Here is a 14,323-nt window from a genome sequence, read left to right as displayed (position 1 = left end):
TGAGTGGCCTTATCAAAGAAGACACTGTGGTAGACGGCGTCAGGGACACTGGAATTAATGGACTGAAAGCCACACAGAGACATGTTCAGTGGCAGAAAAGAGGTTTTTTTTTGTTTTTTGTTTTTTTTTTAAATACACCCGAGTCACATACAAATCCTGCACATTGCAATACTTTTGAGACTAAGAATAACTGAAATGACTCCATGTAATACAAATGGGTGCTAAACCCAGTAAGAATGAACACCTGACTCTGCAGCTCTTGCAGCCTTTAGCCTTTGCTGTAGCTCATTATTTTGGCCCTCTGTCCTGTAGTTAGACTGTGTTCTTGAACTTTGCAGCTCTAATTAACCCTGCAATAAAAAAAAACTGTAGGCAGCAGTTTCCAGCAAACAAGCACAGACGAGTGCACTACCTGCCCACCAGGAAACTTCAAAAGCCTGAAGAAGCACCTGGTGAGCGCTGAACACCTAGAAAGACTCACATATTCCTCATGTGGGGGGTCTGGAGACCAAGCCAGAGCTCAAAGACCGCTGAATATTAGTAATAACAGATGGCCATAAATGCATCTTGGAGGATTTATTCAGTCGTTTGTTTACTACCTTTCCCATGAGCCTCAGCTGCACTTTCTGTTTAGTGCTAGTTAGCAAATGTGAACCTGCTAACATGCTAAAAAAGCTGCGTGGTTGCATAAAGAAACACTGCAGAACGTGGTAAACATTATACCTGTTATACCAGCGTTTTGACTGTGAGCACCTTCAGCTCAAAGCGCCGCTGTGACAAAATAACCCCCCAGGTGTTCGGACGCTTGCTGTTTCCCAGCAGTGTGTTCTGACAGAAAACTTCACTCATGAAGGAAACGTGTCCTTGCTTACATTCATAACAAGAGGTCAAATTTAGATTGTTTTTGTCTCTTCAAACGTGCCGTAATTTGCTCTCCGCTGCAAACGTCAACAGACTGCAAAAACTAGACATAATGTTCATCACTGCTTCCAAGGACTCCATTAAGGATCCTATATTGAATATATGCTCTTGTTTCACGTTCCATTACACCACCGTATTATATGAGCTCCCCAGCAGTGCAACACCTCCATTTATAGTTTGGCTGTTGCTACCTGCTGCAGTCTGTTAATGAGGCTTCTTCAGCTCCTTTTTTTTTTTCTTTCTCTTTGTCTTGTTTTGCCTCTTCAGCGCTGGATGATTCTCCTCATCACATTATTACATTTTCAATATTAAAATTTGTATTTCTCCTTGACCTGAGCGGCCTTTACCAGGTATTCAAAAGCCTCTTTTGGTGCATGAAACGCAAATGCAATCAAATTAACTTTTGTAACGATATTAATAGGTCTGAATAGCACAGACATCTTGTTTTGATATTTTCATATAGGGATTTCTGCCATCAAACAAACACTGGCCACTCTTTTCAAATATATGAAGCCATATTAACGATTGTGTAGTGATTGATCTGCTGTATTTTCCATGAATACATTAGAATTTCTGAATTTCTAGGGAGTAAAATTCCAGTGCTTTCAGTTTGTCTTCTTCACTTTAATCTTACTTTAAACATCAAAATTGGCTCCAAAAGTGTCCTTTTCTCAGGACACAAGGATCTCCTAATTCACCAACTGTGTAGCGAGCTGGTGTGGATTATATACAAAGTAATTTATCTTCTCTCCAGTCTTCAGCATCAGAAAAGCGGTTTCATCACAAAACCACAAATGTGGAAAAATTCTCCTTGCAATTAATCATAATTTCTTTTCAGACATTGAAAAAAAAGTGCAATGACAATCCTGTCTCAGAATCCATATAAACAATGATATTTGCTTTGTAGCGGCTTCATGTTTTCGCTCCCATCATCCTCTCTGTCACTTCCCTGAAATGCTGTGCAAAATGACATTTTAAAAAGCAACAACTGTGTGTCCTCCAGATTACGTCAGGCTCTGTGCGTCTGGTGCTCCAGGACAGCAAGGCATTAGTGAGTGAATGGAAGGAGCCTCAGGGCAGGAACATCAGCGTGGCCGCCTGCAATCACACTCAGGTGGTGCTTGCCGTGGGGAGGGCCCTCTACTACCTGCAGATCCTGGCTGGAGAGCTCAAACAGATCAGGTAGGACAGAGATGCAGACACACAAGGGATAGACCAAATGTCTGTATCCTGACATTTTCAGGCAATGTTTGACTTCCTCCTCTTCTACAAACAGAGCTGATCAAGGTCTTTCTATAAACATTTTCAAGCATGTATCATGCAGTCACCCGGAGCTTCCTGTTCATGATATCTACACCACCTTAGATAGAAATCTATATTACTGAATTCAGGATGTCTGGAGATCTCCTGGTATGACATTCAAAAAGCGCTGAATGTCAACAGAATGAGAGGACACATCAGCCCTGCGCTTTAAAGAAATATTTGACATTTTGGGAAATGCACTTATTCACTCTCCTGGTGAGAGATAAGAGGATTGAGACCTGTCTTATGTTTGTATGGTAAACAAGAAGCCACCAGCAGCAGCTGGTTAGCTTAGCTTAGCACAAAAACTGGAGACTTGACAGGATACAACATGTTGATTAGTGATCTTCAGAGGCGCTGGCAGGCAGACTGTGTTGCCTTTGGACAGAACCAGGAAAGCTGTTTCCCTCTGTTTCCAGTCTCTGTGCTAAGCTAAGCTAACAGCTGCTGGCTGCAGCAGCATATTTGCCCTACAGACATGAGAGTGGTATCTACCTTCTTATCTAACTCCAGGCAAGAAAGTGAAAAAGCCTCTTTCCCAAAATGTCAAACAGTCCCTTTAATGCTCACCGTGTCTGTCTTTGGGTTTGATGGTGAGACACCGACAAACTGGGTCAGCTTGCATGTTCAGAGAAGCTTAAGAGTAAAAAAAAGTCCACCCTCATCCCCTGCAGTTACACTCTGCCTCTGTTCTTTATAAAGAACACCTTTAGCATGAAAGCTACATAGCTTTTGTTCATCAGTTAACCAACCAGTTTGTTAAAGATGTGTTTAAAAATCCTTAAAATGAGATCTGGTTTGTTCATTTCTGAAGTTAAACTGTTGAGCACAGGATTTCTCCTGCTTCAGTGTTTGTGCTCTGGAGGCTTCAAGCTTCCACATCACACTTCTGTCAGTTGAATATTGGACCACGATTGCTTCCCAAACTATATGTGATGTCACAAATCACGCTCGAAGGCCCCTTGAAATCAGATTTTCCATGAGCGCAGAGAAACTTTCCGCTTTCAGCAATAAGATTGTAAAAACAGCTTTCAAGTGTCAAACTCTGCACAGTGAAGCTCAAACGTTCAACTGTCGTAAAAACGCATTTCTGACTGGAGGGGGACTTTGAATATTAGGTAACAGAATCGACTGCAGAGACCAGTCTTAATGCCTCGTCAGGAAACAATCAAGATGTTATACTCCAACTTACTGTTGTTATTAAATTAGCCTAACTAATAGACTTACAGGTTAATTTAATAGTTAATATGAAACAGCAGGGAGGAATCTGACATATGACTGCATACAAAATACCCAACAGAACTGTTATATGAAAGTTTAATTAATCAAACATTAATTTATTATATTCCCAATAGTTCAACAACTTTCTCTCTGACTGAGTTATGTGTTATTATTATCCAGCACTATCTCACCTTCATTTTAATATCTTCTTTCCTGATCTGCGGTAAAGTTTGAGACCAGGGATTTGCATCTCATTTTTAAGTCTGAAGTGAATGGTGCAGTAGAGCTGTCTTACTTTTTATTATATTTCTGTCATGTTTCTGTTGTGGTCTACCCTTGTGGCTGTCTTAGTGCCAGCATTGCAGCAACACCGCTTCCAGCCACCATTTTTACAGTAGCTGGAAAAACAAAGTCGAAGATGCACAAAAATGTATTTTTTTTTTTTTTTTTTTTTTTTCAGCGAAAGACACACGGCTTGTCAAAACGGCCAGCAGGGCTGCTCCAAGCACAGAGAGTGTTGGTAGATGATAGAGCAATGAAGGAGACAGAGTGAAGTGTCTCACCAGAGCTGTGAAATAATGTTTGGCCCACATCAATAAACTGCTGGTTTCCTGCGCGAGTTGCAAAATTCTGTAAACGCTGGACGGTCGTAGTGGAATTAAAGGTGTTTGCGTGGCTGAAATGCTCTTCTGTAAGGCCGTTAAAGCACTCAGTGATCATCCTGACATCATATTTGTTATTGAGTACCTTTGTTCTCCCACTATGCAGGAATTAAGGCTTTTTTTTCCCGTTATAGTTTTATCTCTTTTTATTGCATTTTAGATATGAGCCATATAGACACAGTCCTTTATTACACTGTATGTAATTTCATGTGCTGTGATATTGATATACAGCAGGTCATGATTCAGAACCTGTTGGATAAAACGACCAGGCAGGGATCTCTGTTTCTGTCTAATCCTGTTAATTAACTACCTGGCAAATCAAGATGCTACATCACATTGATGTAAAAATCATTAGAAAAAATCCAATACTGCCATAAATGATTCCTACGACATGATTTTCCACATTGACCACAGTGGCCTCATCCAACCAGGGGTATGAAAGGAGGGCTACGCCAGTATAATGAGACAGTTTTATATCATCTCACAGTGTGTCGTCACGTCCAGTAGCTCTAAAACACTGAGTGGTAATCGGACATTTAAACTCAGAATAATCAGTATTCTCATTGATATTGGAAATATAATTCATGTTGGTCCGTCTCAAACAAGCTTATGCACACACATATTAGATTTTAAATTTGCTTCATTCAGTTGTTGCTCTGTGTCGAAGCATTGAGTGCAGTAACGTCAAGTGACAAATTAAGCAAACTGTGAAGTTTGTGCTGATTCTGCTCGTCACTTCATCATTTTGACAAGTTAAGACGAATATCCAGAATGTTCAAAATATGATTGCTCCGATAAAAATTTCATAGCGACCCACTGACTTATTGACAGATGCAAACATTTGCCCTCAAATGGTTCCTGAGGCTTCATTTTTCCTGCTGTACTTGCAGAGAACAGGCGTTGAGGAAATGACTGAACTACTGCTGATCATAAATTCACAGCAAAGCTTAAACAACAAATCTGATTGGCTGTTTATGGGTGATGATCAGAAAGTCCATCTGCGGCCAGCTGGGACAAAAACCTTGTTGCCTGTCCGCACGCTGGTTGAAGGTCCTGCCACGGTTTCACAGCTGTGACATAAACGGTCATCTGGAAACTTAAGCCAGCGGGAGCTCACAGCTCAGCTCACCAGATGACTGAAACATTTTTCAATTTTCATCTCACATGAGGAAAAGAAACGTCTGCGCTGTGTCATTTTGTGCCGCTGCTTGTGTCAAATGCAAATCGCACGCAGTCCACTTTCACACGGTGCGCAGGACAGCTTGTGACTGTGTTTCTCACGTCCTCTACACCTCCCTTAGCACCACGGAGATGGAGCACGAGGTGGCCTGCCTGGACATCACACCTCTGGGGGAGGGCGGCGGTGAGTCACCGCTCTGCGCCGTGGGACTCTGGACCGACATCTCAGCCCGTGTGCTCAAGCTGCCCTGCTTCACGGCCCTGCACAAGGAAATGCTGGGCGGAGGTGAGAGAAAAGAGAGGCAGGTGCACCGACAGGAGAGAAGGAAAGCTGTTACTGGCTTGTGCACAGAGATAGTTAGATGCAGATAACGTCAGAGTGAAGTCTATGTCTACGGCCCAGTTGCACATACAGTGTCTCAGTGGGCTTGTCAGATCCACAAAAGCAATGCTAACCGAACTCAGGCTATGTCAGAAAGGAAGAAAAAAAGTCACACTTAAAGGGGGAAAAGCCTGAATACAGGCCTGGGGGTTTGTTATCTTATATGGGCGTACAGTTAAATCCTCATTCAGCCTTGACACACACACACACTGTACGCCGCCTGAAAGCACAAAGTTCACAGCTCTGTCTGTGTGAGTGATTGAATCTCAGTATCAGAAACACACATTACATTTTTACTGTGTTTTTGCCTCTCTACGTTTGGTTTTTAGTATCACTTACCCTAATTAAAATTTCTTTCTAGTGTCGCCTTTCACAAAATCATGAAGTGATTTAAATTGGTTTTAAAAATTCCACCTTCTCATGGATCAATAGTGCTGGAAGCAGTTGCACCAGAGGAGGACATTTAAATAGAAACCCCCTCTCCTCAGATGGCTGAAGGTGGGAACAGGTCAATAATAATAATAATAATAATAAAAAAACAGTGTGGCTGGTCTAATACAAATATAGTAAATGTATTCATCAAGGAATAGTTAAGCATTTTGCTTTCTTGCTGAGAATTGCATGAGAAGATCAGACCCCTTTTTGTCGCCTTTGTAGTGAACAGAATGTGGAACTGTTCCTTTAAGAAGTCCAATAAATAAGTCCAAGCAATGGGTGTATAATAGTGTGGTGGGAGCTAAAATGGATTGCATCTCTAACTTCATTAATGGATGTAAATGGAATCTCCCATTAAGCACCTCATTTTTTAGCACTCGAACATTAACTATGCTGCCAACCCAAACGCATTTAGTGCGCCATTTAGCCACCGGAAAGGTATTTAACTTGTGTTAAAATATGCAAGAGAGGTCTTTTTGGTTAAACTTATCAAAAAGTCAGCAGTCGCTGGAGACAAAGTTTCATAACGTGGAGAAGCAGCACAGGAAGGACTCTTACTTTCCAGTTCGGATTCTTATCCGTGACGAGTATTTCCGCACTCTTTCCAAAGTGTCACACGTGATTTTCCAGCCACGTTTGATTGACAGCTGCTCAAACTCTGCAAACTGTGCTCCTTGCTCCCCTAACAAGGACAGTCCGACTGCACACTGTTAAAACAGGAGGCCTTCAAATTAAAAGCTCTCTAATTGTGGATATTTTTAGCTCCGTCATTGGAAGGATTTTAACACAAAACTGCGCTGCTGCAATCAGGCTGCGCTCGCTTTGTTAACCGAATTACACGTTATGTTTTTATTAACTTTTCTTTATGTATTTTGATAGAAACGTGTAAATACAACATTCCATTACCATTTTTTTTTCACGCTGCAGCTTTGTAGCGAGTCAGCTGGGAAGCGTTTAATCAGAGCCAGTGTTGTTTTGATAATTGGCCTGCAGTCAGAGAAAACGAGGCTTGGGAAACGGAAAAGACAGAGGACTTTATATTTACCCTGCAGCATTTAAATGTTTCTTTTTTTTTCCAAAAGTTACCAGCCAGTCTGGCCATATTGATTTTTCTGACAAAGACATTTTCGCAGACATTTATCATTTTGGTGTTCATCCATGAACCTGTGACTCCAGTGTGCAGTACAAATAAATCATTCTACTGTGTGTGTCCCCAGAGATCATCCCTCGCTCGATCCTAATGACCACCTTTGAAGGCAGCTACTACCTGCTGTGTGCGCTGGGAGACGGAGCGCTCTTCTACTTCGGTCTGGACCTGCAGACCGGTAGGCCCATCACACCTCCATCAACACAAAAGTTAGATGAGAGATTCTCAAAGTTTCTCAGACTGATGGGGGCCTCCAGGCAGGGCCACGGGCAGCTGTCTGAAGACATTTTCATTTTTTAGAATATCATTTCCGTGGAGGATTGCAGAACTGCATGTGGATGTAATGTTGAAGAAGCTTTGCAGCCTGAGGAAGCTAATGCTTACAGTTTGATTGAAAGGCTGCTGCTTGACTCGAAAGAGAGATCTCATAGAGTATCTGAGTGCAATCAAAAATACCAGGAATCATTTTTACTGACCAAAATAATTCAAACACATCGTTATACCTGTTTTATATATAGAACTGAACATTTGTTTTGAAGGCTGCAAGTTTACTGAGGTGGTGGTGAAGCTTGTCTTTAATGTGTTTCTTTTTAATGGATTTAAACATGTTGAAACATGCCATCACATTTCAGTTATTAAGCTTTAACAAACACAAGATTCTTTAACTATTTAGATATCATAGAATCAGGACAGCCCTTTAATCCTGCAATACATTTCTTTGTTATTTGTTTTTTATTCTTGACCACTTGGTGGCAGCAGAAAAGAGTTATGAACACCGTTGAAGTATTATGGCAAAGGTGTTAGCAAACAGCTGCTTATTAAACATTTGGCGGCCACCTGGTGAACTTAAATCTTTTAGCTCTGGTTTTGGTCCGACTCTTGAGCTGTTAAATGCTCCACTGTGTTCATCAGCCAGCGTCTAACTGTGTCTGTTTGGTGCTAAACAGGTCGACTACAGTGGGCTTTTATTGCTTTCTCTCTGAAAACAACAGCCTGCTGGCTCTGAAAACAACGCTGCAACAGCAGTGAGAGTGAACCAATAACCTCAGTTTCATGCTGCATCTGAAATACTCAGCAGATCAAATAAATTCGACCATGTTCGATTGAAGGAGTACCCCAGCAGTCTAGCGTCGCTCGCCAAAATGTAGTGTTACTAAGTGTGGCAGGTCACAGTGGAGGCAGCTGAGGCTATATCCAGACTTTTCATCTACAAAGACACATCCAAGCTCCAACACTTCCTACACTTTCTGTAATGTAGCTCAATAGTGCCTTTTGTTGACCACCTCCTGCCTGCTGAATGCTCCAGTCTTTCAAACCCCACATGCCCGTCTGTGATAAAGGCCTTCTCTTTAGTCTCCAAGCCCAGGGCGAGATGCTGTCACTGAAATGACATCAGCAGGTCAAGACATCCAGGTGATGTCATTCAAGTAATAAAAATGAGTCATTTGAAAGCCACATAAAACATGATAATACTGCTGTTTTTACTGGCGGGGTAGTACTCCCTTTAAGAGCATATTTGCTTTGACATGTGAAAGCTGCACAATGGCCCTTTAATTACTGCATTATTGAATGGCTGTCTGCTCCAGTTAAAGTTGACTTTAAGGTCTCTCTTTAAAATAGATGCATAGATGGAAAGAATAGTGTTTATCCACCCTTATGGGGACATATGTTCCAACAATATGAATTTTTAAATTATGTTATATTAACTGTTGTTGCACTGACTCCCCGTAGCATCGTATTTTTTCATCCTTCAGGCCACCAAATAGTTCCCTTTTTTCAACAGTAATGTTATGCTGTAAATTCCTCCCGTCGCTGGATTCAGTTTCACGTTTTGTTGTGAGGTGTCATCTGTGAAATAACACATTTAAATGAATTCAGAACATGTGATTAACTCAATGTTCAGTCTTACTGTAGTTACTGGTGCTCTTTAGTTTTCCCTCCCAAATAACTACAAAAGTTTAAAAACTGTTTGACCGCCATAATGGCAGGTCCTGTGGTTGATGCTGGTGGACAGTTGAAAGGCACAAAAAGAATAAAACTCAACTCAAAACTTACTCACAGGCCCCCTGAAATCCATTCAGATATTCTCACATACAGGTCTTATGTGTTTTTCATGCATATACGTGACACTAATGTGATACAAAGGTGAAATGAGCAGACAGGACAACGTTAGGCTGTTGCTGCTTTGACTCTTTTGAATGACAAGAGAGCGAAGAAGAGGGCAAAACTGTCGACTGCACAGCATCCTGCTGCCTCCTGCTGACGTTTAACGCGTCCACAAAGACTGAATAAAAGTCTCTTACAACTCAAAACAAAACATCAGCAAGAGCTGGAGTACTTAAAATTGTTGGCCCTTGATGTTAAGATCACATCTTTTATGTGTGCGTCACATATATTCAAAGACTAAACAGGAAATAAAAACAAGTAGGATTTTCTCATTCTGGGTTCCTTATCCTTTGAATTCTTTCTCATTACTCATCAGGACAGCTAACCCCATTAACATTTTCAAATTAAGACCAAAGAAGCACCCTTTTCACCCTGATCTATGGCCTCACCTTACATAATCAATGTGAGAGTGTCAGAAAATGGTTAAAAATGCTCATCACAGTTCCATAATATGCACAATGACATCTTCAGACTGCATGCTTTGTCCAACCAACAGTCCAAAATCTGAAGATGATGAAGCACAAAACACAAGAAATACCTGAAACGGTTATTGTTATATCGAAATACGTGCAGATTGATTAAATGTTGACTGACCGACCGATCAGTTGACTAATCGTTTCAGCTCTGGAGTCCAGTCAGTCAGAGAAAGCCCTGCACAAACTACAGACAGCGATCAGTGAATGTTACAACCACGTCCACAGTCATTCTGTGATCCTTGTAAAGATTTTGTTCGGAATTGAATCAAAACCAGAGTCAGACTCAGAAGCAGAATACGAGAGCGGTAAAAGCCAAAGCTTATACAAAGTATATGCAGTACTATTAAGGCTGTGAGTTGTACACAAATGAATAAATGAGCAGAGAGACATAAAGGCAGATGCTTCCATACAGGCCTCAAGGGCACACGAAACCATTCAGGTTTTTAAAGAGCATTGAAAAGGAGACGGCTATTCTGCACACAAGGACAAACTTTATTGTCTGAAGGCACTTAGCAAGTGGCTCTTTTGACCCAAGCAGTGATTAGTACACCCACCTGAACTGCAGTTAAACTTGTTTTCGATCTTATTTCCCTCCCCCAGGCGCCCTGAGCGAGCGGAAGAAAGTCACCCTCGGCACCCAGCCCACTGTGCTGAGGACCTTCCGATCCCTGTCCACTTCCAACGTGTTCGCCTGCTCCGACCGACCCACCGTCATCTATTCCTCCAACCACAAGCTGGTCTTCTCCAACGTCAACCTCAAGGAGGTCAATTACATGTGTCCGCTCAACTCCGAGGGCTATCCCGACAGGTCAGCAGCAGAACTTTCGCTGCTCGTGCATTACATCGCTCTGCAGCTCTGTGCATGTTTTAGACAGTGGTTCTCAGCCTTTTTTGGATGAACGCCCCTTGACTCAATGCCCGCACCTTTTGCCACCCCCCACCAACGAGAGAGCAGTTGAATCCCCTGTATATTGATATTTATGATTGAAACTGAGTATTTCACTGTCCTATCTGAGATGTAGGCCTACCCACTGTATTCATAGACACTGTAGCCCTATCGTTTAACACAGTTTGATAATTATTATAATTCTTTGATCAAATAATAATGTAAATGCATTGTTAAATGTAAAATTAATGAAGGTTACGCTTTTTTATTGGTTGAACATATATTTATTATCAAATTCCAACATTAATTGGGCTCCTTCACTGATCTAACTTGACGAACCAATCACAGTTCAAAATAAGGATTTAAAAAAAAACCCTGACCAATCAAAAAATACAATGAGCATCAGCGAGTACAGAGAGAACACCGGAAATTGGCTTAACTGACCTTAACGGTAGTTAATTAACTGCTCAGGCGGGCAGTGTGTAAGCTCTAACCTGTTAACAAGGGCGCCAAAATAAAAAGCGACAGGCTCTGTGCCGCAGACGCGTCCGGCGTGCTCCGGGTCTATTCCTGCTGTAAATTCGTAAACACTGCGTGATATTGTGAGACAAGGCATGGAAGACTGTTAAAGATACTGTGGTGGTGAATCACTGTTACTGTTGTAGAAACGCCCCCCATTTGCAGCAAAACGCCCTCTCAGCTATTTTGCTCCTAGCGCCCCCCGCTGGGGGGCGGTACCGGCGCCGTTGAGAAACCCTGTTTTAGGATCTCTTTGTGCTTTGAAGAGTTGAAAAACACACACCTTCACTTTCTTTGTTTTGATCAGCGAGCTGACACGGCCGGCTCAGATGTGTTCTCTGACAGAAGCACATACGATCAAGCTTTGTTTTGATTTGTGGGAAGTGGGCGTATTTCTTCTTCTCCCTCTCCTCACTAATGCTACGTCTCAATTTCCTTCACAGTCTGGCTCTGGCCAACAACAGCACTCTGACCATCGGCACCATCGACGAGATTCAGAAGCTCCACATTCGCACTGTCCCCCTCTACGAGTCCCCCAGGTCAGTCAGTCGACCCTCAAACGAGCACTTCAGAGCCGTCATCTGTGCAAACACGCTGCTTGGTGTTTGCTCTGATTAAAGCAACTTTCTCCTGTTGGTTTTGTTACCCATCAGCCGTGTTTTCGTGCTCAGATGTTTCAGCGACTACCATTTCTCAGCGTTGCTAAATAAGTTATTAAAAGTTTGACTGTTGCGTTATCCAGTGAGAGAACAGACAGCACTCTCCCAGGACACCTTCTCTTGTTCAGTTTCCCCCTCGTCCCTGCTGTTTTCATGTTAATCAACGGCTCTCCTCCGCTTCCTCTCACTCCCGTCGTCTCTCTCTCTGTTAACACTCCACCAGGAGGATCTGCTACCAGGAGGTCTCCCAGTGTTTCGGGGTTTTGTCCAGCAGGGTGGAGATTCAGGACGTGAGTGGCACCACATCTGCGGTGCGCCCCAGCGCGAGCACTCAGGTACCGCAGCTCCGTGTCGTGTGTGGATGATAAACACTCAGGGGCTTGTTTGTTTTGCGCTCTTATCTAACCAGGCACGCTGACTAAGAACATTATTTATAACATTAACTGGAAGCTTGTCAGGACAACGAATGTCTCGTCCTCTTAGGCTCTTTGCAGGTGTTGTGGAACCAGATTTACCAAACCAGGATTTAAATTTTAATGCTGTTTGATCATTTACTTTCTCAGTCTAAGAGTATTAATCTTGGCATAATTGAAGCTGTTACCGGCAGGTTATTTGTCTGTTTTTGCTTGAACTATTATTTGTTTGTGTAAAATACACAAAACTCTGCAACGTATCTTCTCGCTGTTTGTTTCTTCGCTCCTTCGGAGACATGCAGGTTGTAACAGATTGAAATGAATGACGACAGCGCGACGTTTTTTTAACTGTTGTTCTCGAGCTAAATTTAGCCGTCGCAAGAGTTCGAGTTCAGTTCAAACTCCATTAAAAATAATCGTCTTTCGTTTGATTTGTCGTCAAAGAATAGTGACGATGAGGTTTCAGCTGCCAGAGAAGAACAGTGGGAGCAACATTTAAAAGAGATTTGTGCTTGGAGAGCAAATAAAAAAGTCTTTTCAGCCAGATTTACAGTGACAGCATGTGTTATGTCCACTCAGCTTGGCTCTGTCGCTGCCCCAAGGGGACAGGTGTGTACTTTTATTTGTGTTTGTATTTATTACTGCAGCGCACAACTTTGGGGAAACAAAGCACATCCAGAGCCTCTCACACGTGATGACCAGAAAGATGTTTACCTGATTTTAAATGCTGCACATCTGGTGCTGCAGATGGCGCCGACTGTGCTGTTGAGCTCAGGCAGAAATAGAGATTTGAATTGCTTTATTAGGTTTCTCTTTGTCCCTGCTTCTCTTCTGTCCCCTCTCATAAATCCACATCTTTCCAGGCTCTCTCCAGCAGCGTGAGCTCCAGCAAACTCTTCCCCAGCAGCACTTCTCCCCACGAGACCTCCTTCGGTGAAGAGGTGGAGGTTCACAGCCTGCTCGTGGTGGATCAGCACACCTTTGAAGGTTAGACAGCCGGATGTACATTTCCATTTGATCTCACAGAGCTGCTGCTTTCAAATGGAGCTCCTGATGGTAAAATAATGCGCTCGGCTGGGAGAATAACCAGGTCAGCGCAGAACAGTCTTTCCACAGCCTGGTCCCAGCGCTCGTTCATCAAGCTCGTATCTGATCCTGAAATGGGTGCACGCTCGTTTTAGCTAACAGGTTTGTGTTTATCTGCTTCAGCATCGTCATCGTCCTGAATTTCATCTCGTGTCTTTTAAGTTGGGGTTATTTTACTCAGCGCTCCATAAAATCTGTTTGTTATCACGATTACTCAACATATGAAACTCACACAGGCTGTTTATGGAGTAGCTGAATAATTGAACATGTTGAGCGTCATGCAGATCGTTTCATGGTGAAGCCCTCTGAACGAGGCAGGTTTTCGTTCCAGCCTGTTTTGCAATGCATATTTCCCTGCGCCAAGCCTTCCTTTTAAAACTCCACGAGATACCATACCTGCATAAATTATGGTATGTTATATGTTAATGATATGTAAATACGGGACTGGCTCAGCACGTTGTGTCCACAGCTGTCTCCAGTCTATCAACATGCGATCGGAGAACCGCTCATTTAGATGTGAGATTTCCACCAGTCGGACTTATGCAGTAGTGCAGTGTCTCATATGAGCGCTGTAGATGCTTGCGTTTCAGTGAACATTGAGTTCACTGATGCATAAGTGCATTGTTTTTAAGAAGTAATGCAGGCTTCAAGTAATCAGCTATTCAGTTACTGCTACACCCTGAAAACTGCAGCTCTTTCCATAAGCTTTGCCCATGATGAGTCAACACCAGCTGTGTCACATGTGTTTTAATGGTGGTGTAGAACAGGGATCCATTGTCTTTCTGCCCTTAATTTAATCATTTTTCTCCACGTATACTGGTCCGATTAAGACAAAGGTCCGGGGATAAAAAGTCAGCAAAACCTTCCTG

General features: G+C 42.5%; 1 protein-coding gene across 1 annotated transcript in view; it reads left to right on the top strand.

The window, feature by feature from the left end:
- ddb1 (damage-specific DNA binding protein 1) overlaps window positions 1–14,323 on the top strand; it is a 45,206-nt gene that overhangs the window by 16,132 nt on the left and 14,751 nt on the right. Inside the window, exons 13-19 of the mRNA XM_076733089.1 lie at window positions 1,925–2,103; window positions 5,408–5,571; window positions 7,320–7,427; window positions 10,492–10,699; window positions 11,740–11,835; window positions 12,179–12,290; window positions 13,232–13,355. Of these exons, the coding sequence (XP_076589204.1) occupies window positions 1,925–2,103; window positions 5,408–5,571; window positions 7,320–7,427; window positions 10,492–10,699; window positions 11,740–11,835; window positions 12,179–12,290; window positions 13,232–13,355 (991 nt within the window). The remainder of the gene's footprint in view (window positions 1–1,924; window positions 2,104–5,407; window positions 5,572–7,319; window positions 7,428–10,491; window positions 10,700–11,739; window positions 11,836–12,178; window positions 12,291–13,231; window positions 13,356–14,323) is intronic.

This window comes from Chaetodon auriga, chromosome 1, assembly GCF_051107435.1.
Source record: "Chaetodon auriga isolate fChaAug3 chromosome 1, fChaAug3.hap1, whole genome shotgun sequence".
Lineage (NCBI taxonomy): Eukaryota > Metazoa > Chordata > Actinopteri > Chaetodontiformes > Chaetodontidae > Chaetodon > Chaetodon auriga.
This window is presented reverse-complemented; position numbering and strand designations above follow the sequence as displayed.